This window comes from Talpa occidentalis, unplaced genomic scaffold (genome assembly GCF_014898055.3).
Source record: "Talpa occidentalis isolate TD23 unplaced genomic scaffold, MPIMG_talOcc4v2.1, whole genome shotgun sequence".
NCBI classification, from domain to species: Eukaryota; Metazoa; Chordata; class Mammalia; order Eulipotyphla; family Talpidae; genus Talpa; species Talpa occidentalis.
In genome coordinates this window covers 2,814,779-2,840,332 of record NW_026555331.1, presented here as the reverse complement: position 1 = coordinate 2,840,332, position 25,554 = coordinate 2,814,779, and the positions used below count along the sequence as shown (strand labels likewise).

The 25,554-nt window shown below is 70.8% G+C and overlaps 3 protein-coding genes across 3 annotated transcripts; 1 reads left to right on the top strand and 2 right to left on the bottom strand.

Annotated features, from left to right (window-relative positions):
• Positions 1 to 4,103: 4,103 nt before the first annotated feature.
• Positions 4,104 to 10,864, top strand: ADCK5 (aarF domain containing kinase 5). The gene is given in 16 exon segments (XM_037497733.2): positions 4,104 to 4,131; positions 6,460 to 6,513; positions 6,516 to 6,571; positions 6,840 to 6,989; positions 8,278 to 8,353; positions 8,443 to 8,643; positions 8,712 to 8,852; positions 8,927 to 9,040; positions 9,117 to 9,248; positions 9,318 to 9,401; positions 9,484 to 9,565; positions 9,658 to 9,736; positions 9,817 to 9,908; positions 9,962 to 10,214; positions 10,285 to 10,401; positions 10,487 to 10,864. Coding segments are annotated over 16 exon segments (1,749 nt in total). The 5' UTR covers positions 4,104 to 4,119; the 3' UTR covers positions 10,593 to 10,864.
• CPSF1 (cleavage and polyadenylation specific factor 1) lies at positions 10,753 to 20,419 on the bottom strand. The gene is given in 39 exon segments (XM_037528157.2): positions 10,753 to 10,887; positions 10,966 to 11,104; positions 11,174 to 11,303; positions 11,368 to 11,523; positions 11,593 to 11,640; positions 11,724 to 11,790; positions 11,865 to 12,041; positions 12,120 to 12,272; positions 12,365 to 12,506; positions 12,585 to 12,669; positions 12,743 to 12,833; positions 12,916 to 13,032; positions 13,470 to 13,622; positions 13,686 to 13,826; positions 13,906 to 13,995; positions 14,060 to 14,266; positions 14,348 to 14,522; positions 14,589 to 14,725; positions 14,821 to 14,999; positions 15,077 to 15,218; positions 15,288 to 15,398; positions 15,567 to 15,656; positions 15,749 to 15,829; positions 15,898 to 15,972; positions 16,040 to 16,134; positions 16,204 to 16,255; positions 16,325 to 16,447; positions 16,521 to 16,608; positions 16,678 to 16,771; positions 16,855 to 16,965; positions 17,032 to 17,171; positions 17,253 to 17,399; positions 17,481 to 17,529; positions 17,532 to 17,631; positions 17,734 to 17,814; positions 17,913 to 18,055; positions 18,132 to 18,159; positions 20,129 to 20,287; positions 20,389 to 20,419. Coding segments are annotated over 38 exon segments (4,329 nt in total). The 5' UTR covers positions 20,273 to 20,287; positions 20,389 to 20,419; the 3' UTR covers positions 10,753 to 10,839.
• A 1,546-nt stretch (positions 20,420 to 21,965) lies between these two features.
• LOC119240973 (zinc transporter ZIP4-like) lies at positions 21,966 to 25,554 on the bottom strand. Its single transcript, XM_037505866.1, is given in 14 exon segments — positions 21,966 to 22,216; positions 22,292 to 22,479; positions 22,549 to 22,701; positions 22,795 to 22,852; positions 22,947 to 23,078; positions 23,136 to 23,276; positions 23,416 to 23,588; positions 23,900 to 23,989; positions 23,992 to 24,067; positions 24,162 to 24,298; positions 24,390 to 24,585; positions 24,843 to 25,057; positions 25,060 to 25,108; positions 25,360 to 25,554. Coding segments are annotated over 14 exon segments (1,935 nt in total). The 3' UTR covers positions 21,966 to 22,084.

Below are 25,554 nucleotides of genomic sequence, written 5' to 3'. Positions count from 1 at the left end.
GGACTGGTGGCGCTGGCCCAGCCCGTGCTCCACACCCACCGCACACCCAACACACTGCCGTGTCGGGGAGGTCAGCCGAGCCGCCCGGGCCCAGCCCTGGCCCCAGGGTGACCCTGCCTGGCTGCCCTCCGCCTCCTCCAGCTGGCGGCTCCTGGAGCAGCAGATCCCTCAGTGCGGGGCCCTCCCGGCAGACCTGATCCCCGTGGGGCCGTGGTGTGGCCAGTGGTGGGGAAGGGGCGGGTCCTCGCCTCTGCAGAGCCCCACTCGGGGAGGACAGCAGGCCTTTCAGGAACCCCCCACAAACTTGCTGCCGGCCTCCTTGGGACCTCCCTGTGGGTTCCTTCCACCCCAGTGCTGGCTTCCCTGAGCCCCCTGGAGCCCGGGGGCCGCTGGGGGCCAGGAACCCCACCCCACCCTGCTGGTGCACGACCCGCCCATGGGCGTCCGCCGCTGCAGGACAGATGGGCCAGTCCACGGGGGTGTCGCCCTACTGAGGGCTGGGACAACCTCCAGACTGCGCAGGAAGCGCCGGGTGGGCAGCAGAGGCCAAGGGGCTCGTGGGCACCAGAGCCCAGCTGCCCCAGCCTGACCGTCCGTGTCTGGTGCCAGGGCCCAGGATGGCCTGCTTGTCTCTGCCAAGGCGGTAGGGTCGTGTGTCTGGAGGGAGGAAGGTACACGGGGCCTGGACACTGCGGCCCCGCCCCCCACGCCTGACCTGTCCTCCCTCCGCCCAGGGCCTGTGGGGGATGCTAAGCACAGACCCTGGGAGGCCTGCCACCCAGCCAGGGGTGGCACCGCGTTCCCTGGGAAGCCCACCTGGCCAGTGCACTCCAGGCAGCTCCCGGGGTGGGCTCGGGCTGCAGGGGGTCAGGCTCTGGGCTCCCTGCAGAGCAGTCCACTGGGGCAGAGCCAGTGGCACCCCAGGGGGGACACAGCAGAGACGAGGAGGCCGGGCCTCCTTGGGGAGCAGGGCAGGATAGCGGGCACCTGGGCAGTCACTCCTCGCCCGTAGCGACCTCAGCAAGTGGCAGAGTCCACCCTCGGGGTCTCTTCAGGCAGGTGGCCTCTCCCTGGGGTGTCCTGCACCTCCCAGCCCCTTCCCTGCCCAGCGGCCAGCAGCCAGCCAGATGTGGACCCCCAAAGCCCACCAGGCCGTGGCTCCAGCCAGGTGGGGAAGCAGCTGGAGGACCATGCTCTGCTGTGGCTCCTTTTCCCAGTTCTGATTTCCTTTAAAAAAAAAAAAAAAAAAAAAGGTTTATTTAAAAAAAAAAGATTTAAATAAATAAATTTTTTTAAAAATTAAAAGATTTATTTATGCACAGAAGAACTGGGGTGCGGGGGGTGAGAGGACTCCCCAGAGACAGTGGGGACAGAACAGGCGGATCCACTGACACTGCTGAGGGTGCAGCGGGGAGGCAGGCGGGCTCTGCTGCGCTGTGTTGCGTCTTAACCCCTCGCTCTCCTGGTTCCGATTTTCCTCTCAAGTGATGAGGGCTTCGCTTGGTCAGCTTGTGGCCTGGAAGCCCCGCCCAGGGGACAGGGGTGGCGTGGCCCGGCCCCCGGGGCAGGCCGCCCGGCCAGCTGTGCGTAGCTACGCCAAGGGCCCTGGGCACGAGTTGGTGGTCGTCGATCTTTCATGGTTACGTCCAATTATTCTTTGCCTTTATTTTTTAATATCCAAAAGGGAAAGATTGTTCTAAAAATAGGAAAGGGGAGCCTCCCTGGGGGTACAGCGGGTTGAGCACAGCGCTGTGAAGCTGTCCGCGGCCTCTGCAGCACGAGTTCGATCCCAGCCGGCCAGGGAGCTGCCCACAGGGTACGGCAGACCTCGCCTATCTCCCCGCTGCTCCCCTCAGCCTGTTTCAGTGGGTCTGCCTGTTCTGCTCCCCACTCTGTCTCTGGAGAGTCCTCTCACCCCCCATACTTCTGGCCTGCACCCCAGTTCTATACAAAATAAAAAAAAATCTTTAAAAAAATTGTAATTACTGGTGTTTCCAATGTAAAAGTGCAATTGCTGGGGCTGTGACTGAGGTGTCCATGAACACCCCCTGTGACCTCTCCCGCCGTGACCCCGGGGCTGTGACACCCCCTCCCTGGCTGTGACCCGGGGGGTCTGGGGCACGGCTTAGACATTTTGGGGGACACTGCCCCTCGTCCCATCCCTTTTCTGTCTGCACGAGCGCAGTCCTGAAAACACTGCAGCTCTTTGTCCATTCACGGTGTTTGAGGGACTCGGGTGTCAGCACACCCGGGGCAGCCGGGGACCCCAGATTGTCAGGGCACAGTGCTAGGGGGTTGGCTGCCGCTGCACAAAGGCTGAGAAGCAGACGCCCAGTGTGGAAGGGGTTACTGGGGCAGGTGGGTACACCCCCCCCCAGGCAGGGTCAGCCGAACAGGCAGGGGTTTGGGGCTCTTTCTGGGGTTTTGGTGGGCTGCCGTGGAGGTCATAGGGGACCCAGGAAAGGTTTCTTTGGTGTCCCCGGGGGCCCAACCATCCAGTTTTGGGGAACTGACTCCAAACCACACCTGCAGGGACAAGACGCCCCCATCCCCAGGGCCCCGTGCTCTGCCCTGCCCTGCATCCTGGGGGGGTGCCGGGCAGTACAGGCCAGTGCAAGGAGGGGACCAACCTGAGGAGGGCGGGGCAGCCTCCCCACAGCTGCCTGACCCCCTGGGAAAGGACCTGGGGTCTGGGAGATCAGGTCGGAGTTCGATGGCATTGGCTGAAAGTGCTTTGGGGTGAAGCAATGTTTGCTTGGCTGAAGCTTCCAGCTGGTCACAGGCAGTTCGCCCGACGGGCCGGAGGCTTCCTCTGGCCGCCTGGGCCCGGCGTCTGTCCGCGGCCCCTCCGCTGGGCCCGGCGTGCGGGACTCCGCTCAGACGCTGCTGAGTCTCCCGGCGGCCTGGGCGTAAGCCTCGGAGGGATTCGCGCGAGTGTCTTCTCTCTCGTGCTCTTGGGGTCTCACGCAGTTACCCCCAGGCTTGGCCTCACGTGTGCCCCAGCCCAGCAGATGCCGGTCAGCCGCAGCCCCGCCTGTCCCCTGCCCCTCACTCCCGTGGTGTCACCCCAGAGGTGGGCGCTTCCAGGCCAGCCTGCTGGGACACGGCCCAGGGGCCATGGGGGCGGGTCTGGACACACAGCCCTGGGAGGGGTGGGGTCCACTGCCAGGCCCAGACCCCTGGACCCCAGGCCTGCTCCCCAGCCTTCCTGCTGCGGCAGCCAACCCCCTAGCGCTGGGCCCTGGCAGTCTGGGGTCCCCGGCGCCCCGGGTGTGCTGACACCCGAGCCCCTCAGACATGGTGAAGGAGTGGTCAAGACCCGACCCGGCCTCCTGCTCTAAGTGGGCTCCGCCACCCGCGTGGGGACAGACAGCGCAGCGCCGGCGGGGGTGGCCGGGAGCTCCCGCGGGGAGCGCGGGCGGACCAGGGGCTCGGCGAGCGGAAGCAGGTCCGGCCGGGCGCCTGCCTCGCCCGCCTCGCCCTCCCCGGCCGGGCTGCCGCCTGCGGGCCGCCTGGTGGCGGGAGGGCCGGGCCAGGCAGGCCCGGGAGGGGCAGCAGCGGCCAAAGGCCCCCGGGCCCACCTCCCCGGGGGCCGCCCCGCCTCTGCCTCCTTCCCCAGCCCCGGGGCCAGCGGTTTCCCACCGTCCCTGCCCGGGGCGCCCGTGGTCTCCCTCCTCGACCCCCCGCCCCTCTCCCAGCCCTGCCAGCGGCTCCTCCAGGCTGGCTCGCCCTCCCCGGGGGGGGGGGTCCCGACCCCCTCCCGCGGACTTCACACTGTCACGAGCCCCCGGGGGCGCCGCGGGGAGGCCGGGGGCTTCTGGGGGGCCCTCTCTGGAGGACCAGCTTCCGGGGGGTCGCTGGAAGCGGGGGCCTCGGCGGGCCCGGGGGTGCGGCGGGGCGCGCGGGGCAGCGGCGCGGGAGGCCGCCTCGCTATTGGACAGCCGAGAAAGGGGGGCCCCGAGCCTCGGGGGTCCCGCCGCCACGGCGCCGGGCTGCGAACCCCGCCGGCCGCCGCCAGGGGGCGCTGCGCACGGCCGACCGCGCGTGCGCACCGCGCCGCGCTCGCGGGGGCTGCCGGGCCGGGCCACGCGCCTGCGCGGACCAGCGGAGCCGCCGGAAATGTGGCGACCGGTGAGCGCCCCCCGGCCGGCCCCCGTCGGCCCCGCGCCCCCGCGCCCCGCGCCCCCCGCCCCCCGCGCCCTCGCGCCTCCGGGCGCGGCCCCAGCCCCCGCCCCCGAGTCCGTCCTGCAGCCGCCGTCCCCGGGCGCCGCGGCAGAGCCCCCGGGCGCGCTCCCCGAGAAAGTGCCCCCCGGAGCGCGCCCCGCGGGCCCCGACCCCGCCGGCCCCCCGAGGCCCGCGCGCTCCCGCCCCGGCGCCTGGGGCGAGGCCGCCGCTCGGGTTGGGCTGCCGGCCCCGCGGCGCCTGGCGCTGGCCTTGTCGCTTTTTTTTTCGAGGTTTATTTGTTTCTGCTGCAGGAGCTGGGGTGCCGGCCAGAGCTGCGCCGGGACAGGGCGCCCCGGAGACAGCGGGGGCAGAGCGGGCGCGGCCCCTGACACACTGCGGAGGGGACACGGGGGGGTGTGCTGCGCGGTGTGGGCAGCTCCCTGCCCGGGGTGGCCTCAGGCCGCAGCGGCTGGGACAGCCTCGTGGTGCTGAGACTGACCCCTGCGCCCCCAGGGGGGCCCTGGCCTTGCCGCTTTAGATGTCCGGGTGCAGGTGGCCAGTGCAGCGCCGGCAGGGGTGAAGGGTGCAGCGGCTCCTCTGGGCATCAGGTAGGGGCCTTGGCCGCTGGCACGCCTGTGGGCCGCGGAGCTGGAGTGTCCAGTCGGCTCCAGCATCCTGGGGCTCAGCTGTGGCGGCGGCCACAGGGCTGTGTCTGGCTGGGCCCAGCCTGGCCTGAGGCCAGCGAGTCCGGGGCACCCACTGCCCTGTGGTGTCCAGGCTCCAGGGCCTGGGCCTCGGCCTCGGGTGGCTCCATCTGCAGCCCCTTTGCCCCCTTGCGGGGAGTGAGCTGAGTTCGGGGCGCACTCTGCGGGCGGTCCTGCTCTGCCACTGGAGACTCAGCGGAGGGGTGTGCCCCGAGGGCCTCCTGGTGCAGTGCCCTGGCACCCGGCTCCGCGTGCCCTGCCGGCCCTGGGTGCTCCTACCTCCTGGGTGGCCTGGGGTCCCCCCTTCCAGCAGCCTCGTGGCTCTCGGGCGGCCGGAGGTCCGCTGGGGACGGTTGGAAGGTCCTGCACCCCGTGTGCAACAGCGGGCGCCTGAGCGGCCTGTCTGCATGGGGTCTGCCCCTTCCGCAGCGCCCACACCCGCGAGTCCTGCCTGGGGCTGCTCTGGCCCTTGCCGGCCAGCTGTGGGCCCGCGGGACCCCCCTATCCAGCCAGCACCACCCACTCCGCAGGGCCTGCAGAGCCCACGCCCCGTGCCCCCAGGGCCCTCTGGTGAGGACACAGGTGCGCAAGGGACCTGGCTACCGGGCGGTCTGTGATGCCAGGGCCCGTCAGGGTCCTTGTTGTGGAGCTCGTGGGGAGTCGAGCTGGAACCCTCAGCTCCCTGGGCGTGAAGCTCCCAGGGGCCCTCCCCGCCCTAGTGCCCAGGCCGTGGGGGCGCCAGCCCCGGCCCTGGCAACTCCTGCTGCGTGAGCCAGACGAGTTTCAGCGTCTTTGTCTCCGGTGACTTTCACGAGGGCCTGGGGGCACAGTCCCCGAGCTGGGTATCCCCGCAGACCCTTCTCCCCGCTCTGCCGGGGTCCCGCGGCAGGATGGCCGCCTGCTCTGTTCTGCTCTCCTGCTGCCGCTGACCTTGCCGCGTGCCCGCGCTGCCCGGCAGGGGAGGGGGCAGCTGGACGGACAGGGCCGGGGCAGGCCCACCTGCGCGCCGGGACCCGGGTGCCCGGCTGGCGTCCGTGGCCGAGTGGCTCAGCGCAGCCTTCAGACAAGCCTGGGATGGGGCCTCCGTGGGGGCGCAGGGGTCGGTCTCACGCTGTCAGGCTGTCCCAGCCACTGCGGCCGGAGCCCTATCCCCGGCCAGGGAGTGACCCACGGGGCGCAGCGGAACCCCCTGTCTCCCCGCTGCCCCTCAATGGTGTGTCTCAGTGGACCCGCCTGTTCTGCTCCCCACTGTCTCTGGGGAGCCCTCTACCCCACCCCTCTGGCCTGCACCCCAGCTCTTGTATGCGTAAATTAATCTTAATGAAAAAAACCCTGGGATCAGGTGGCCCCTGTGGCCCCCACCTGACCCCTCCTGCCCAGCCCCCTCGGCTCCCGGCTGCTCTCTGCCCTGGAGCAGCCCCCACGGCTCCCCGGGGTGCAGGCAAGTGTCCCCCCGGGGCCTGTGCCCGTGCCCTGGGGAGTGTGTGGTGGGGTGGGTCATGGCCGCCCGCAGGTCCAGCATGGGGGTGGCCTTGTCCGGAGGCCACTGGCCCCTGCTCATGGTGCCCCCTCGCCCGCCCCACCCCTGCAGTTGCAGCTGTGCCGCTTCCACGCAGCCCTGCTGCAGCCCCGGGCCGCGCCCTGGCCAGCCCGCACCGCCCTCCTCGGGAGGACACTCAGCGCCCGCCAGCCAGGGGTCAGTGGTGAGTTCCCCGCCACCCCGTCCAGTGCAGGGGCCTCGGGGGGGGTGGGGGTAGAGCCGGGCCGTGAGCACACGGGGGGAGGGGGGGCGCGAAGGCCGCTGGGCAGGGACCTGAGCCCTGCCGGACACCTGCTGGTGGATGTGCCGCCCGCGGCTGCCCGTGTCTGGGGCAGGCTCGCCAGAGGCCACGCGCGTCGCCTGCGCCTCCCCGTGGGACGGCGGCCCCGGGAAGGGCCAGCGGGCGGTGACCGGGCCCGGCCTCCCCGCAGGTCCTGGCGGCTGCGGCCCGTGTGGAGGAAGGTGCTCCCGGCCGCGGCGGTGGGGCTGCCCCTGCTGCTGGGCGTCCACTATGTCAGCGCCGCGCCCCAGGAGAGGAGGCGGATGCGGCTGGTGCTGGACGGCCTCGGGCGCTTCAGCAGGTCTCTGCTCCCGCCCGCGCAGCCCTTCGCCTGGGAGGGCCCTGGGTGCCGCAGGGCGGCCGCCGCTTCCTCTTCCTTCTGGTTCCCTCACCCCCGCTTCACCAGGGGAGCGGGCGTGGGGAGGGGACCCCACTCCTGCCTCACGGGGAGCCTGGGCTTCTGGGGCGGGCTGGAGGTCCAGGCGCGGCCAGAGCAGCGGATCCACCGCGTCTCCCTGCCAGTCCGCGGGCGGCTTCCTGGGGCCTCCGGCAGGTTCCGGGGTGCTGGCTCGGTGGCCCCCTCAGGGTCTGGCCCGCGCAGCTGCTGCAGAGCGCTCTGGGCGCGGCCCGCGGTGGCCGGCGGCTGTCCCCCGAAGGTCGGCCGGCGCCCGGCTGGGGTGGAGGAGGCTCCAGGTGGCCGCGCGGCCCCTCTGCGGGCGTGGGGGGCAGAGCCCGCCGAGGGCGGGCCAGGACGGGTCGAGCAGCGCCCTGGCGTCTGCCCCGGGCCCCTTAATCTTAACTCTTTAGTATCATTGGGGTCTCTGCCGCTTTGGCGTGGATACAGTGTCGGCGCCCAGGAGAGGGGGAGCAGCAGACAGCGGCGCTCGTCACCACGCCCGTCACCCGAGCCGCCTGCTCCGGGCGGCGGGTGGCCGGGCCCCTGCCTCTCCCCTGCACCGCCCCTGCCCGCCGGCCGGGCCCTCCCGGCCTGGGGTCCGCTCTCAGGCCGGCGCCCTTGGCGCCCAGCCGGCCCCTCTGCAGGGCGCTGCCCCCGACGGGGAAGGCCGCCCCACTTTCCTCCCTCGAGGGCCGCTCTGCTGCGCCCCCCTTGCGTCGCCTACGTGGGCGGGTGCATGTGCCCTGCTGGGTTCTGTCTGAGCCTCGCGCTCCGGGGCCTCCCACTCCCAGGCCTGCTGGCGCCGGCCCCAAGCCCGGTGAGGGCACCTGCTGCCCCTCTGCGTGGTGGCCGGGCCGGGAGCGCCGGGAGGGCCTGCCGGCGCGCTCCCCGCACACGGCCACGCGGGGCGGCTGGGGGGCAGGCGCGGGGGGCCCACGCGTCAGGCACTCGCTGACCTTGCTACCTGGCATCCACCCGTGACCAGGCAGAGCCCACAGCTCCAGGCTGGACCCTGGCCGGGCCTCCTGCTTCTGGGAAAGCGCTCGGCCGGGGGCCTCATCACTTGCTCCCGGCCTGGGAGGAGTGACCGCGGGCTGGACAGGGCCGGGAGGACCAGGGCCTCGAGCAGGGCCTGTCCTCTGCCCCGGCGCCGCCCAAGCCCAGCAGCGGGGCTCACTGGCCTCTGCCGCAGGTCCCTGCGCGTCGGCCTGCAGATCTCCCTGGACTACTGGTGGTGCGCTAACGTCACGCTGCGGGGCGTGGAGGAGGTTTGTCCCCACGTCTGGGCTGAGGGTGCTGCCCGGGGGCGCCGGAGGAGGCGCCCGCCCACCCCGTGCCTTCCCTCCATCCGGGTCAGAACAGCCCGCGGTACGCCGAGGTGATGTCCGCGTGTCACCAGAGGGCGGCTGACGCCCTGGTGGCGGGGGCCATCAGGAACGGGGGCCTCTACATCAAGCTGGGCCAGGGGCTCTGCTCCTTCAACCACCTGCTGCCCCCCGAGTACATCCAGACGCTGCGCGTGCTGGAGGACAAGGCCCTCACGCGGGGCTTCCGGGAGGTGAGTGCGGCCTCCGGGCGTGGGGCCCGGGCCTTGGGCCCGGCCCCGCTGACCGCGCGCCCCTGCAGGTGGAGGAGCTGTTTCTGGAGGACTTCCAGGCACCGCCCCACCAGCTCTTCCGGGAGTTCGACTACCGGCCCATCGCCGCCGCCAGCCTGGCCCAGGTGCACCGCGCGCGGCTGCAGGACGGCACTGCCGTGGCAGTCAAGGTGCGCGGGTCGCCCCGCGTGGGGGGGGCTGGGGGGCAGCGGGCAGGCCCCACAAGCCCCCCCGCCCCGCGCAGGTGCAGTACATCGACCTGCGGGACCGCTTCGACGGGGACATCTACACTCTGGAGCTGCTGCTGCGGCTGGTGGAGCTCATGCACCCCAGCTTCGGCTTCGGCTGGGTGCTGCAGGTGGTGCTGCCGGCAGGGCGGGCGGGCGGGCCGACGCGCAGCCTCCACACGTCCCCCGACAGCCCCTGGTCTCTAGGACCTGAAGGGGACCCTGGCCCAGGAGCTGGACTTCGAGATGGAGGGCCGGAACGCCGAGCGCTGCGCGCGGGAGCTGCAGCACCTGAGCTACGTTGTGGTCCCCCGTGTCTACTGGGACATGTCCAGCAAGGTGGGCTGCGGCCCGGGTGGGGCCGGGGAGGCCCCGGGCCTGCGAGCTCAGCCGCCGGCTCTCTCCTAGCGCGTGCTGACGGCCGAGTTCTGCGAGGGCTGCAAGGTCACTGACTTGGAGGCCATCAAGGCCATGGGGCTGGCGGTGCCGGACGTGAGTGCTGTGCGCAGGCGGGGTGCGGGGCATGCCGGGTGTGCGCACGGGGTGAAGGCCGCGTGCCCTGTCCTCGCCTCAGATCGCCAGGAAGCTCATCCAGGCCTTCGCGGAGCAGATCTTCTACACGGGCTTCATCCACTCCGACCCCCACCCAGGCAACGGTAGGGAGCGGGTGGCGCTGCGCGTGGGGGTGGGCGGCGCTGGTGGGGCAGGGGCAGGCGCGCAGCCCCAGCCCACGGGCCTTGCCCCCTAGTTCTCGTGCGGAAGGGGCCGGACGAGAAGGCACAGCTGGTGCTGCTGGACCACGGGCTGTACCAGTTCCTCGATGAGAAGTAAGGGGGGAGGCCGGGGCCGGGGGCCTCCCCGCTGCCGCTGCCCTGCCGCCCCACGCTCACTGCCGAGTGCCCCGCAGGGACCGGACGGCGCTGTGTCAGCTGTGGCGGGCCATCATCCTGAGGGACGACGCTGCCATGAAGGCGCACGCGGCTGTGCTCGGGGTGCGAGGTGAGGCCGGGCCTCGGGGCGGGGTGGGCGGCCTGGCTCAGCCCCCCACCCAGACTACTTCCTGTTCTCCGAGGTGCTCATGCAGCGGCCGGTGCGCCTGGGCCAGCTGTGGCGCTCGCACCTGCTGAGCCAGGAGGAGGTGGCCTACATGCAGACCATGGCGCGCGAGCACTTTGATGACATCATGACCGTGCTCAAGGCGCTGCCGCGCTCCATGCTGCTGGTGCTGCGCAACATCAACACGGTGCGCGCCATCAACACGGGCCTGGGCGCCCCCGTGGACCGCTACTTCCTCATGGCCAAGAGGTGGGCAGGGACGGCGGAGGTCGGGGTGGTGCATGCGGCACCCATGGCGCTGACCCCGTGCCCCCGGCAGTGCGGTCAAGGGCTGGAGCCAGCTGGTGGGCACCGTACGCCAGGGCTTCTACGGGGCGAGCCTTCTGCGCCCCCTCAGGGTCCTCTGGGAGATGTTCAAGTTTGAAGTGGCCCTGAGGTGAGTACCCCGGGCGGGGGGGCTGGGGGGGGCTGGGCGGGGCTGGGGCTGCCCCTGCCCTGACCTCTTGGCCCACCCACCGCAGGCTGGAGATCCTGTCCATGCGGCTCACCTCCCTGCTGATTCGGACCCTGGTCTACCTGGGCTTCATGCAGGAGCCCGAGGGCCTGTATGAGTACCTAGAGGCCTAGGGCGGCCGGGCGGGAGGACGAGGACATGGACTGCGCCGGGCCTGTGGATGGAGCCAGCTGCGGCGGGAAGGGTGCACACCCCAAGACCTGGGGGCTGGGTCAACTGTGGCCTGTGGCCGCGAGCAGGGGGACCTGTGGGGCTCGGACCACGACCTGCAATGACCACATGCTTTTCTCAAATCAAAACTTTCATGTTTGTGTTTTGTACAAAAAAGGTGTGGGGTGGGGGCCAGGGCCGGCCAGGCGTCTAGAAGTGGGCGGTCACTCGGTCGGTCTCCAGCAGGTCGTCCAGGATCTGTGGGGAGGGGTCCGCGTGAGGGGTGGGGCGAGGGGGCGGGGCGGGGCCACGCGGGCAGGGCGGGCGGGGGCTCACGATGTCCGGCGTGGTGCCGATCTTCTTGGCCAGCTCGCCGCGCTCCATGGTGCTCAGGTACAGGTAGCGGTTGAGCAGCTCCCCGTCCAGCACGTTGCGCACAGCGTTCTGGAGGATGCGGCGGTCCACGTGCAGCATCCTGGGGACAGGCGGGCCGGTGAGGGCGGGCGGGGTGGGGCGGGACGGGGCGGGCAGGCCGCAGGCTCACCGGAAGGCGCGGGGGTTGAGGCCAGCGTGGTGGGGCAGCATGGTGGTCAGCGCATTCTGCAGCATCAGCAGCCGCCGATACGTCTTCTCCTGCATGGGCAGCAGCAGCCCGATGCCGCCGTCCAGCGTGGCTGCGGGAGGAGCATGTGAGCCACCGGGCCCCGGGCACACCTGCCTGCCCCACCTGGTACTCACCGAACCACGTGATGTGCTTGTTCTCCCACACCACTGACTTCTTGCTGGGGCCCTCGGCGGCGCCCCGGCACGGGGTCCTCCAGAAGGTGTTGACGTGGGCGCCCACGTGGAAGTCGGCGCGGCGCAGCAGGCGCATGCCCCCGAAGCTCTCCTTGGCTGCAGAGTGTGGGTCAGGGTCCCGCCGGCCCGCCCCGCCCCGCCCCGCCCCGCCCCCGGCACGCTCACCTTCTGGCAGGTACATGTACACCATGAGGTTGCGGTCCCGGTCAGACACTGCGGAGCAAAGCCCAGTCAGCCTAGTCAGCCCGGCCCCACCCAGCCCCTGCCCCAGCCCGTGCTGCTCCGCCGGGGCTCACCCAGGAAGCCCAGCTGGGCGTTGTCCACCATGAAGTCCACGCTGTACACCTCCAGGGGCTTGGCATCCTGGGGACAGCGGTGGTCAGGGGGGGCCGGGGGGGCCTGGGGCATGCCCGCCCGCCCGCCCACACCGCCGGTACCCGGGAGACCAGGCTCAGCGTCTTGCTCTCCTCCTGGTAGCGCAGCAGGGAGATGCTCTTCATGACGTCGGCGGCCAGGATGAAGTTCTTGACACTGATCATCTGGTGGATGTACAGCTGCGTGTCGATGAAGGCCATGCCCGTCAGCTCGCTGGCCCGCAGGCTCCACAGGAAGATCTGCAGGGGGGGGTCGGGGAGGGCAGTGAGCGGGGGGCGGCAAGCAGCAGAGGGGGCAAGGCAGGTGGGCAGGGCTACCTTCTGGCCGATGGCCGACACCAGGTGGCCGTTGCAGTGACACAGGGCCGTCACGGGCCCTTTCTGCTCCTTCTCGTACAGGACCTTGAACTTGTTCTTGGTTAGGGGCTGGCCAGGCTCAGGCACCACCTCAATCACATCCATGATCAAGATCTGCCGGGAGGGTGGTGGCTACTGCAGGACTGTGGGGGAGGGGAGGGGAGGCAAGGGGAGCCCACCCACCCCCAGGCCCGCCCCACACTCACCCGCCCGCGGCACGTGACCTCCTCCCCCTGCATGAGGCAGGTCCCCGCAGCCACGTAGCCCTTGAGGCCAGACACGGTCTCCTCGCTGCGCAGCGACACCGTCTTCATGCAGGTCACGTGCTCCCACTCCTCCAGCTCAATCCTGCGGGCAAGGGTCAGGCGCAGGCTGGCAGGACACAGCCCAGGCCCCGCCACGGGCCCCGCCCAGGTCCAGCCTCACCTGGCATTGGGGATGGCCTCCCAGCTGACAGGAGAGATGAGCTGGATGGAGAAGGCCTCCTGCTGAGGGTGGATGTAGCGGTCATCTGCAGGGACAGGGCAGTGGTCACGGGCTGGAGTGGTGAGAACCGCGGAGGACAGCGCAGCAGCGGCTCGAACCTCTCTCGATGGTCTCGAACTCCTTCTCCTCGCCGGTCATGCGCGGGATCCGCGTGCAGGGCGTGTTGGTGCTGGTGGCCACGGCGTACACCTGGGGAGGCAGGTGTCACCCCGCAGGCGCCTGTCCCACCCCATCCCCACCAGCTCCGTCCCGCCCCCGCAGCCCGCCATACCTTGGACTCCACGTGGTAAGCCACATAGTGGGCCGTGCAGCGCAGGGGGATCTTGCGGACCGGCCAGGGGGCGTCGTAGGACAGGTAGGCGGGCAGGACGCTGATCCGCAGCTCGCCCTGGGGGCGGGGGCGTGAGGCCGGGCACAGGGCCCAGCCAGGGCCCAGGCTTCCCCAGACCCGCTGCCCTGCCCCGGACTTCCCGTGCCTTCTCCCAGGCCGGCTCGGGCTGTGGTCTGGGTTGCAGACGCCTAGATCCCTCTCTCAACAGCCCGCCCACTCCATGGCCACCCAGTGGCCTGCAGCAGTCACTGGACACAGACTCAGCATGAACCCTGCTCTGGTCCCGGGGCTCTGTCTGGCTCTGCCCAGCCCAGGCTGCAGCCCCTATGCCTGACCTGCCCAAATTAAGCCACAGGCCCACCTTCAGGCACAACACCCACCCCAAGTGAAGTCCAGGGCCGCCAGGGTCTCAGATCCGGGGTCAGCACCCTGCTACGCCCCTAGCAGTGCCGGCCAATGTGGAGGCGTCACAGGCTGCGGGCGCCCCGTCCTACCTGTCTGTTGAAGTACAGGAAGCCACGGGGACAATTGACGTTGTGGAAGGGCGCGAAGGAGTCAATGGGGCCGTCAATGCCCATGGGGTGCAGCCGCAGGGCCCCCCGGCCAGTCACCAGAAGCCAGTGGGGAGCAGGGCCGCAGATGAACACCTGGGGGCGGCCCCGTAAGCAGGCTGCGGGGGCAAGGCCCGACCTCCCATGTCACCCACGTACCCCTGAGTAGCCGTAGATGTCCTCAAAGTAGCGGAAGCGGGCGACACGGCCGCGGGTGCCAGCCCCCTCCTCAGCGCTGCCCTCTGCTTTCTTCTTGGAGGGCTTTGGCTTCTTCTCGCGGAAGTTGATGTTGTGGGGCACCTACAGGGGCGCGCAGTGAGGGCCCAGCCCCAGCCACCCCTCAGCCCCCCAGCCCCGCCCCCAGGGGCCGGCAGGGCACCTTCTTGAAGCGGACTTTGAGGTTGCCCTGGCCGAGCTGAGAGTCGTGCGGGAAGGCTTCATAGATGAGCAGCTCCTGGTCCACGTGCACCTGGGGCCACACAGGGTCAGTGGGGGCGGCGACGGGGCCAGCGGGGCGCCCTGCCCACACTCACCAGCAGGTAGGGTCGGCTCTGCCGGCTGCCCAGCGCCACCAGCAGCACCTCCTTGACCAGGGGCAGCTCCCCCTGGCGCGTGGCCTCCTCCTTGCGAGCCTCACCCTGCGCGGTGGGCTGCCCGAAGGAGCTGTCCACCAGGACGCGCTGGCCCACGGGGAAGTTCTTCACCAGGAACACCAGGCGCCAGTCTGGGAGCTGGTAGATCTGGGGGAATGCCAGGTCAGCTGCCGCGGGCGGGGTTGGGGGGTGGAGTGGGGCCTGGGCGGGCGCGGGAGGCGCACCCACCTCCATGGTCCCGTTCTCCCGCACCAGCAGGCACCAGTGGGTGGGGTCTGCGCGGAAGGGCGCAGGGTCCCGGTCGGCGGGGGGCTGGCTGCTCCTGCGGGGCTCCTCCTTGCTGGGGCTGAAGAGGGAGCCCGAGTCCCCGTACAGCATCTCCTCCTCGTCGTCCACCGTGGGGCTGGGGCGGCAGGCAGGTCAGGGATGTCCCGGCAGCGGGCCCCGCCGGCCCCCGGCCCCCACGCACCTGGTCTCAGTTCCCGGGCCCTCTGCCTCCGAGCCACTGCGGCCCCCCAGCTCGTCGCGGGCGCCCCCCAGGCGGCTCTCGGTCGTGAACATGCCACTCACGTCGCGGTACACACAGAGTGTGATCACCCTGGATTGCTGCAGGGCGGCGAGGCATCAGCAGGGCAGGGTATTAGCAAGGCGGGGTGGTCAGCAGGCAGTCAGCAGGCGGGGGAGGGGGCGGGCGGGCCTACATAGTGCAGCGGCGGCTTGTGCAGCGCCAGGCGGTGGTGGCGGCCGCCATAGGAGTCGCTCTTGAGCAGGAACATGGTCACGTGGCCCTCGGCGCTCATGATGACCACATAAGGGTCAGCCACGGCGCACTGCACGATGGGGGAGCCCAGGTCCACGGGGATGAAGTGCAGCTGATTCACTGGGGGCACAGGGCAGGTCACCAGCAGCCGGTCCCGCCCCAGCCACTGCCCCTCCCCACCCCAGCCGCTGGCCCACCTCCTTCCAGCAGGCGGATGCCCAGCGGGGACACCTGCACGATGTAGCGGTTGTCCCCAATGTTGCCAGCGAAGACAGTGGGGCCCTGGGTGGCAAACCCGCTGGTGTCCAGCTCCATGATCTCCTGGCCTGTCTGCAGGATCTGTGGGGGGGGTGTGTGTGTGAGGTGAGCCCAGTACCTGCAGGACCCCCGCCCTGGGACACCCCTCACCATGGTGGAGTCTTCCCGGCTCAGAATAAGGAACCCGTGCTTTCGCCCATCGTCATCTGCTTCCGGGGTGCTGGGCTCCTGCTCTGCCTCCTCCACCTTGGGTGTCTCCTCCTGTGAGGCGGAGGAGAGCACGGGTCCCTAGCCCGGCCAGGGCTGCAGGCAGAGCAGGACCCCTCACGCGGGCAGGCGCGACCACCCGAGGCAGCTCATCGGAGTCCTGCCCCCCTCCCCCGTCATGAGTAAGCGCCCCCCACAGCAAGCACCCCGCGCCCAGGCCACCTGCTCCTTCCGCACAGGGGCAATGACCGTCCACATGTCGTAGCAGCCGGGCAGCTCGAAGGTCGTCACCACCTGGGGCCGGATGCTCTTCTGGAATGGCCACGATGGGGTGTGAACCCCCAGGTCCCACCAGGAGGACACCCCACGCGCACCCGCACCCCATATGCACACACGCCACACACCTGCAGCACCGACAGAGCCCCGTTCTTCCCGTAGCCAGAGCACACCACGATCTCCAGGTCCGGCTCGGGGCTGTTCTGAAACTGTGCGGGGGCGGGGTGAGGATGGACCCCGCCCTGCCCCCCCATGGCCACCTCTGCCCATGCCCTACCTCCTCAGACAGGAAGGCGGGTTCGCCCATGGCGGCATTGGCACAGGGTCCGATGTTGAGGATGCTGTCGCACACCTGCAGGCACAGCTGGGTCAGCGCGGGCGGGCGGGCGGGCGGGCCCGCGAGCGGCCCCCAGGCTCACCTCGAAGGAGTAGGTGGCCAGCTGCGTGCCCGACTGGGCCTCGCTGCCGTAGACCTCTATCTCGTCCACCTCGTCCTGCGGAGCCGACTTGCCACCTGCAGCGGGAGCCCGTCACGGCCCATCACGGCCGCTGCCCCCACCCCAGCGGCCGGCCTTCGGCTCACCTGACCAGCCCGCGGTGGCGTCCACGCGTTTCTTCTTTGAGGGGGGCTCCTCCTGTGAGGCAGGAGAGTGGTGAGCGGCCCACCAGGCGCTCCCGAAGGCCTCCCGAAGGCTGGCACCCACCTTATCGGCGGCGTCGCGGCCGGTGCCCGCCGGGGGCTCCTGCAGCTTCTCGGTGTATTTGAGGAGCAGGGAGTTGCCCAGCCGAGAGCCGAGGAACAGGTACCCGGGCTCCATGGTGACCATCTGCGGGTGGGCAGAGGGTAGGCGCTGGCCACGGTGACCTCCCCCCACACCCCGCCCTCCCCCGCCCACTTACGCTGGTGGTGAGGACGCTGGCGGCCGCCTTGTCGAAGTGGAAGGCCCGCACGCTGCGCATGCCATCCGTGACCAGGGTCAGCACGTAGCTGCAGGAGGGACAGCGTGCTGGGGCGGGTTCACGGGGGGGGGGGGGCCTGGCAATGGGGCGCACTCACATCTCTCCACCCTTGAGCGAGATGACCATCTTGTCGTAGGAGATGAAGGCGGCCTGGGCACAGTCCAGGGTGATCCGCACGCCCTCCTGGGTGCCTGTGGGGGCGCCGTCGTCAGGGCTCGGCAGACCCCATCCCGCCACCCCCTGCCTGCCTGCCTGCCCTCCCGCCCACACTCACGCAGGGGGAAGGCGGTGGTGCCTGCGGTCAGGCTGTTGAGAGCCACGCCGTAAGGGGGGACGCTCTGGTTCAGGTACAGCAGGGAGTTGACAGCGAAGATCACCACCCCGCCTGGAGAGGGACGCCGGTGGGCGGGGCTCGGGACCCCCGCCCCCACCCCCACAGCCAGCGCCTCACCTATGGGCTTGGGCACTGCCAGGGCCTGGGTGCAGTCGAAGGGCAGGCTGGTGAGCGACCAGATGACGGGGTGGACCTTCTGCGTGATGTTCAGGGAAATGGCCACGATGGAGCACGTGTCCTGCCGCACGGCCACGCGCCTGGGGGAGCGGGCAGTCAGCCGGGCGGGAGTGGAACCCTGCCCCCGCCCCGTCGCACCCTCCCTCCACCTCCACCCTCACCCGGGCCACGTCTGGTTGGGCTCGAACAGGATGAGCAGTGTGGGCTCGTAGTAGCCGTGCAGGAACTGCAGGTCCACGATGTTGAGCAGCTTCTCGTCCAGGGCGCGCACATCGATGATGTAGCTGGGCAGGAAGCTGGACCTCTGCCTGCAGGGCGGTGCTTCAGCGGGCTGCCTGAGGGGCTCCCCTGGCCCCCTCCCCCCACCCGCTCCCCGCCCCCCGACTCACCCTTCCCCCACGAGTCCCTCGTGCTCTTCGGCCAGGCTCTCCCTGCGGAAGGCAGCACCACCAGCCGCGTGCCGTAGATGAGCATGGCCGCACAGCGCCCGTCTGGGTCCACGCGCACCCGTGGGGTGTGCACGTTCTGCACAAACCCGTCCTGGGGGTGGGGGGCGTCAGAAGGGATGGGGAGGCTGGGGCTGCCGCAGGCAGGAGTAGGGGGGCCAGGGTGGGACTGGGGGGGCTGGGAGGCTGGCCCTACCCGCAGCTCAGGCTCCTCGAAGTAGTGCAGAGACAGGGTCTTCAGGTCGTGGGTGCCAGGGTCGTACTCCACCACAGAGAGCTGGGCCAGGGACACCAGGGTCGTCTAGCGCCCACCCTCCCCAGGACCCAGCAGGGCTCCAGCCCTGCCTGCACCTCTGCCCCCCTGGCCCACGCCACCTTGGCATCCTTGAAACTCAGGAGCAGAGCGTCCCTCTTGGCACCTGCCAACTGCACGCTGGCCATGGACATGACGTTGCCGAAGAAGGAGAAGGAGGCCACCAGCTCCAGCTTTTCCCGGTGCTCGCGATGGGGCCGCCCCTCTGGGGAGAGGTCAGTGGGTGCAGGTCCGTCCCACATCTTGGCCCCAGCCAGGCCCAGGCAGGCCCCTAAGCTCACCTGTGCTCCTGTCATTCCTGGTCGAAGCCTGGGGGGTAAGGAGGTGGTGAGCGCACTTGGGAGGCCAGAGGGAGCAGCCCTTCTGGGTAGCCCAGGCTTGTGTGTAGGCCTCAGGTCGGCCCAGCCCCAGCCAGGACCCAGAGCCCCAGGGAGCACCCTCACCACGCCCCCGCTGCTCACTGGAGGCTGCAGCTCTGCCCACCCCCAAACCTGCCTGGCTGTGCTCCCAGACTCACCCACACCCAGGCCGTTCTTACAAGACCCCAACCCAGAGGACCACCTAGCGTCTGCCAAGGGGCTCCAGGGCAGGGGTGAGGCCTCAGGGCGACCCTGCAGCCTGCAGTCCCCACCCCAGCTCCCGCTTCAGGCCAGCACCAGGTACTCCCTGCGTTCCGCTGGGCAAGGGGTGCCTGTCAGCCTCTGTGAGGCCTCAAGCACTGGAAGAAGTTGAGCCAGCATGGGGCACTCCTTCCGTGGGGGGAGGCAAAGGCATTCCCTTCTGACCCGGAAGCCCAACACCCCAGCCAGGCAACAGCAGCCCCAAGCAAAGCAGTAGCACAGAGTGACGGGGAGCACAACAGGACTCGGGGTGTGGACGCTGCCACCAAGCACCGCGAGGAGGGTTCAGACCCTCAGGTAAGAAGGTACACCCCATCTGAGTAACCTGGACATCCCAGCTAGGACATGCGACTCTCAGAAGCATAAGCACCTAACTATGGCTGCTGTCACCCTAAATGACAGGACAGAGACCACGAACAGAAGACTGCATGCTGGGGAAAAGCTCACCGCTGGGGGATGCACTGAACCTTGGGCCTCCCTGGGGGCGCAGGGGTCAGTCTCAGCACCATGAAGCTGTCCCAGCCACTGTGGCCTGAGTGCGACCCCTGGCCAGGGAGTGACCCACACGGCACAGCAGACCTCTCTTGTCTCGCCCGCTGCTCCCCTCAGCAGTGTGTTTCAGTGGATCTGCCTGTTCTGCTCCCCACTGTCTCTGTTGGGGAATCCTCTCACCCCCGCACCTCTGCACCCCAGCTCAAGTATGCATAAATAAATAAAATAAATCTTAAAAAATAACCACACAGTCTGCTCATGTGCCTTGTAGGCCAGGGGGGCTGGGCCCTCCTGCCCCCAGTGATATTGTCTGGCCACTCCAGAGCTTGGCTCTTCCATTCAGAGACCAAGAACGGCCCCCTGAACCTCATGAGAAGCCCCTAGGGACTGACAGGAAGGCCAGTGGCCTGCGGGTCTGCTATCGCAAGACAGCCAAAACATGCAGCTATTTTTTGGGAGCTTTATCAATTTCCATAAAGTACGACGAGCTTTTTCCTCCCTACTGACCACAAAGCTCTGGACAGAACATTACACCCTTTTCTGCAGTGCTTGCTTTGTCACGTATTTGTGCGTATTTACACACTTACTGCAAACACAAACACGCGGCCTGCGGTGGGGGGGCTCCCCTGGCTGCCCCGCCCTCTGCCTGCTGCATGGCCCCCTAGTTAATACGCTGGGCCTGCGCCCTGCTCGCGGGACATCCTGAGCACACAGGCCTTCTGAGCCCCACCCCACTCCCAGTCTCCCCCACCCCTGCACGGCTCCGGGCCGTGCACAGGCTGGTCACCCGCGGGTCCCAGCCCGAGAGGCGGCTCCCGCAGGAAGCCCGCGCGCCCGCCGGACTCCGCCTCCCGCAAGCAAGGCACCTGCCCTCCCTCCACGGGCGCTTCCCCGGCCTCACTAAGAGGAACTGCCCGGGGGGCGTCCCGACCCGACGGCGGCCTCGCTCCGGCGGCCGGAGCGGCCTTTCCCTGCAGCTCCCCCGACCGGCGGGCGGGAGCCGCGGCCGCCTCGTGCTCGGAGGCCCGGCGCGGGCGCCGGCGCCGACTCCCCGGCGGCCGTTCTCCGCGCGGGCTGCGCGGCGGCCGCGGCACCGGGCGCCCCGCCGGGCCCCCGACGCCCCGCGACGCCCCGCCCCCACGGCGCCCCGCGACGCCCCGGCCCACCTCGGCGTCGCGGTTGAGGCGGTACACGTAGAGCTGCGAGGTGCCGGCCACCACGAGGTTGCGCTCGCTGTTGCTGAAGAAGTTGCAGTACATGGCGAACTCCAGCCCGGTGGGCGGGTGCGCCTGCTTGTACACGGCGTACATGGCGCCGGGCTCGGGCTGCGCGGGCCGGAGGCGACAGGGTGAGAGGCCGCCCGCCCGCCGCCGCCGCCCGCCCGCCGCCGCGGCCCGCCGCGCCCCTGCCGGCCGCGCGCGCCCACCTGGCGGTTGGAGCCGGCGCGCGGGGGAGCGGGACGGCGCCGGACGCGGTCCGGCCGCGCGCGGAGCCGAGCGCCGAGGTTCCGGGGCCCGCGCCTGCGCGGGGCCGCCGCGGGGCGACAGCGACCCCTGGCGGGCGGCCGGGCTGGGGCCCCGCTGCGCGGCCGACTCGGGGGAGGTCCCGGGAGGCTCCCGCCCGGGGGCGCGAGGCGCGGGGGCGCCCACGTCAGGCTGGGCCCCGCAGCTGGGCCCCCGACTGCCCCGCGGGGTCGGGGAGCGGGTCCGCGGGCCCACCCAGGACCCCCACGGCCCTCGGGCCGGCTGCGCGCCCCGCCCGGCCGCCCCGCCCCGCCCCGCGGCCGCCCTCGCCCCGGGCGGGTCCTGGCCCGAGGGGCTGGGCTTAGCGCCCCAAGGAGTCAAGCGGGAAGCGAGCGCGGGGCTGCCTCGCCCCGACCCCCGCGCGCGCCGCGTCTCCCCCTCGCCAGGCGCCGGCCCCGGCCGCTTCTTGCCCTCCAAGAGCCGCGTTCCTGCCGGTGCCAAAGTCTGTGTCCTTGCCCTGCTCAGCGCATCGGCCCCCGGACGGGCAGCGCAGCTCCGGCTCCGCTCGAGAAGTTGCAAGAGGAGCAGGAAACCGCGCGGACGCGTGCTCCGGCGACCCACGGCCGCCCCGCGCCCTGGGCCAAAGGTGCTGGGACGCCGCTGGCCCTCCCGGCCCCGGGCGCCAAGCCCCCTCACAGGGAGGGGTCAGCGGGCCGCGCCGGACACTGTGTGTCTACCTGCCCACAGCATGCCCCCGCGGGGGGGCACCCCAGTCCCCCAGTCCCTGCGCAGAACAGAGGCGCGACTGGCCTTAGGTCCACGGGGAGAGCTGGGCCCCAGGGAGCAGGGCCTGGCCAGAGGCGCGGCGGGAGCAGCCTTTGGAAGCAGGATCATAAAATGGAGACCAGGTCGCGCTGGAGCAGGGAGGGCAGCCCAGAGGGCCGCGACAGGCGGCCACAGAGAGACACGGGGAGGGGGTCACATGAAGGCAAACGGGAGCTGCTCTGCCACGGCCGGACGCCGAGGGCAGCGGAGGTGCATGAAAGCTGCCGCTGGGCTCCCCCCGAGCCTCAAGGACCAGGGTCCCCTCACGTGAGCCTCGGGCTTCTGCCTCCACTACCGAGGCCCTTTCTGGCCAGTGCCGCTTGCGGTCGCTTGTGCTCGGCCCCAGGAGGCTGTGGGGGCTCCTCGTAGACCCCTCTGCCGTGGACAGCAGGAAGGTGTGAGCCTGGCCTGCTGACTCCCAGGCCCCTCTGCCCACTTCGCGCATAAGTCAGGCCACCTCTGTGAGGCTCCGCTGCCGCCCTCCTGCTGTGCGCAAGCAAATCTGGCCAGAGCCCAGGCCCCCTGCTGCTGCAGCACCACCAGCTGCCCGGGTTTTGCTCCCAGGTGTCTGCCCCACTGGGGGGGCTGCCAAGGTCCTGGGCACAGCTGTCCCGGCTCAGCAGGGCCCGGCCGGGAGGAGGCACGTCCACCGTCTTGGTAGGAGACCATCCCATGTCAACCCTTCCCTCCCGGCTAGGAGCACAGGCCGGTGCTGAAGTCGAGTCTTTATTGAAGTGGGGTGCTGGGGCACAGAGCGCGGAGGGGCAGCCCAAACGTTTGGGGCTCCAGGACTCCAGCTGTAGGGTCCAGGAGGAAGAGCCAAGGGCCCAGAAGCTACGAGAAGGTGATGTTGTCCTCATACAGGGACAGCAGCAGCAGGAGGGTCCAGCCGCCCAGCAGGCCCACGTTGTGCAGCAGGAAGAGGAGCCAGGGCCGCGGGTCCCGCACATTCAGCATGGCCGGGAGCTGAGGAGGCCGTGGGCGCCCAGTCAGTGTCCACTTCCCCACCCCGGACCCGCCCTCCTCTCCGCCGGTTCTGACCATGTCGCAGAGCGCCACGTAGAGGAAGAGGCCGGTGGCCACCGCCAGGATCCAGGTCTCCTTGTCCTCGTCCACGCCGACCACGAGCGCCAAGTAGAGGCCGCAGAAGGCCGTGAGCGCCGAGGCCAGGTTGAGCAGCAGCGCGCGGCGCACCGACAGCCCGCAGTGCAGCAGCGCCGCGAAGTCCCCTGGGGGGGGCGGGTGTCAGCCTCGGCCGCGCCCCCTCCCGCGGGCCCCGCCCACGGCCGCGCGCTCACCCATCTCGTGGGGCACCTCGTGGCAGAACACGGCCAGCGAGGTGGCCAGCCCCGTCTTCCAGGAGGACGTGAAGGCGGCGCCCACCGCAAGGCCGTCTGCGAAGTTGTGCACCGCGTCCCCGAGGGTGACCATGTAGGGCAGCAGCCTCAGCTCTGGCGGGGGAGATGGTGGGTGGGCCGGGCTGCCTGCGCCCCCGGCCCTCCCCCCGCCACGCCCCCTGGCCGCGCTGGCCGCCCTCCGCTCACCTGGGCGCTGCCTCCTCTGGGGCGCTGGGCTCGGCAGCTCCGGGCTCTCCTCAGACACCTGGGGGTGGGGTGGCCTGGATGAACCCCTGGGCCGCAGGGGCAGAAGCTTGGAGTGGGCTCTGTGGGGTGTGGGCTCTGGGGTGCTGGCTCACCAGGTCTGTCCTGGAGTCCTTGGGGGGCTGCTTGGACCCCCAGAGGTCGCTGGGCGTGAGCTGCAGTGACACGCCGTGGCTGTGGCCACCATGGCCACTGGGACCGTCCTGTGGGTCCAATGGGGACAGGCACTCAGAGCCAGCCACATCTCTTCCCCTCCACACCCCGTGTCCGGCGCCCAGCCTGACCTCTGGGTCCTGGGGCAGCAAGAGATTGAAGAGGCTCTCGAACAGGAAGAAGGCGTAGAGGCCCCCCAGCATGGCCACGAGGCGCCAGGTGGCCAGCGGGTGGTGGTCCTGCCCGGCGCCGTGGGAGTGCAGCCCCAGCACCTGGGGGCAGGGAGCTGGGCTGGTGCCCCTCCTGGCTGCCAAGGAGGGCTGGGGTGGGCAGGGTCCCCTGGGAGGCCGGGGAGGGCGGGACGGGAAGGGTCCTGGGATGTCAGGGGTGGGGCGCGGGGTGGGGGCGGACCTTGGGTGTCAGGTGCAGGAGGGCGTCCCCGGTGAGGGTCCCCACAGACATGCCCAGGAAGGTCTGGGTGACGTAGCCAGTGGCCGTGCCGCAGCGGGCGCAGGTCAGAAGCAGGAGCCCGAACACGGATGCCAGGCAGATGACCAGTGTGGCCAGCGAGCCGTACAGGTACTCTGGGGGCCGGCAGGCCTCAGCCCTGGCCCAGCCTGCATCCCGGGGGCACTGCTGCCCAGGGCTTGCAGGGGCAAGGCTGGTGGGGCTCTGCTCACAGCCCCTGCAGCCTTGCAGCCTCCAGGCCTTGCTCCTCTCCCCTGCAGGCCCGTCTCCCTGCGACCCCTCCCTGTGCTCAGATGCTGCATGTGACCAGCAGCCACGGCCACTCTGTCCCCAGCCCAGCCACCCGTCCCCACTCCCCTGCACGGCCCTGTATCCCTGTGGCCAGCACCCATCCCAGCTGAGCGGGCACCGGGAAGGGGGCACTCACTCTCTGCTCGGCTGAGCTGGTCCTGAGGGGGTCCCACCTGGGCGCTGCAGGCCCCACTCAGCTGCTGCTGGAGCAGAGCGGGGCTCAGCTGGCCCAGGCCTCAGGGCTCACCCCCGTCTGCGTGGGCAGCCCGTACACGGCCATCACGTCCCTGGCGCTCAGACACACCTGGGGTGCGGGGCAGGTCAGGCCCTGAGCGGACTGTGGGCCCCCCTGGAGGATGGGCCGGGCCCCCCACCAGAGGAAGGGCCGCGTCACTTACCGTGTCCCACACGCTGGAGCTGCCGTTGGGGGCGACGAGAGGGGCAGGGCCCCCGTGGGGGTGACCGTGGCCGTGGCCCTGGGTCTCCACCACCGCCTCCGTGCCCACCCCCAGATGCTGCATCAGGGCCGCCAGCTCTAGCAGGGAAGACGGAGTCACCGCTGGGGCTGGGGGGCTCCAGCCGGCCCTGCCCTCCTGGACACCGCCCGCCCCGTGGCCGGGCCTCACCGGCCAGTGTGATGTTGGGGCGCTCGTTGCTTTGCTGCCGGAACACGAAGTCCACGAAGTACTGGGGCGCCGGCAGGGCGCGGAAGCAGGACCCGCTCCCGACGTGGTCGACCAGCGCCGCCAGGGCCGGGCCGGGGCTGCCGCGGGCGCCCTGCCCCCACGCTTCGTCCAGCAGCCCCGGCAGGTCCACACAGGCCTGGGGAGAGCGGCTCAGGCTCCGCCGTGTGGCCGTCTTGGCCTCCAGCCGGCCTTTGTTCCCCGTCACCCCGGCCCACTCTCAGGGGCCTGCCCTGAGCCCGGCTGGCCGGGCCGCTCCCGTCCCCGGCCCAGGGCCCCGCCTCACCCTGTGGGCCCCCCTTCCTGGCCCCCGGCCCGCGAGCGCCCTCCCCGCTTGGGACTGGCTGAGCCTAGCCCAGCGCCCTTGGGGAGCCTGGCGGCCCGTGGGGCTCTCACCTCATCCGCCGAGGGCTGGCCGGCGGCCCGGGCCTGGACGCTCAGCAGCAGCCGGCTCAGGCCTGGGGCCAGGGCTTCAGGGCCCTCGAGCAGGGCCAGGAGTCGGTCGGCGCTGGAGGCCCAGCGGCCGGCCCGGATGTCCACGCAGGTGCCCTCGGGGTCGCTGAGGTACAAGGCGACAGCGGCGCCGAGGCGGGCCAGGTGCCTGGACGACACCCCCCATCCTCGGGCGCGCCCAGGGCCAGGGCGGCCTCCACAGACAGGCACTGCGGGAAGGGGCGGGTGGGCCATGGCGGAGAAGCCCCGCTGGCCCCGGCTGCCCCTCCCCGCCGCCCGGCTCCCGGGCCCCGTCCTGCCCTGCCTCAACTGTGGGTGCGCGCAGGGGGGTCCTGGCGGTGACCCCAGGGGTGCCCGAGCAGCCCGGCCGCAGGCAGGGCCAGAGCGCCCGCCCCCTGGAGTTTGCCCGGGACTCGACGCCTGCCCAGGGTGGGGCCGCAGGCCGGGGTGGGGCCGTTACCTTTCCACACGGCCCGCCGGAGCAGTGCACACGGGCCGCCAGCGTATTTAACAGGCCTCCCAGCGCCTCCCGGTCCAGAGTGCCCCGGCCCGCGGCCAGCAGGGGCAGCAGGCGGGCCGGCTGGGCAGCCGCGGTCACGGTCACCACCAGCGCGGCCAGCAGCAGCCCCCTGGGGAGCCGGGCCGGGCCGGCCAT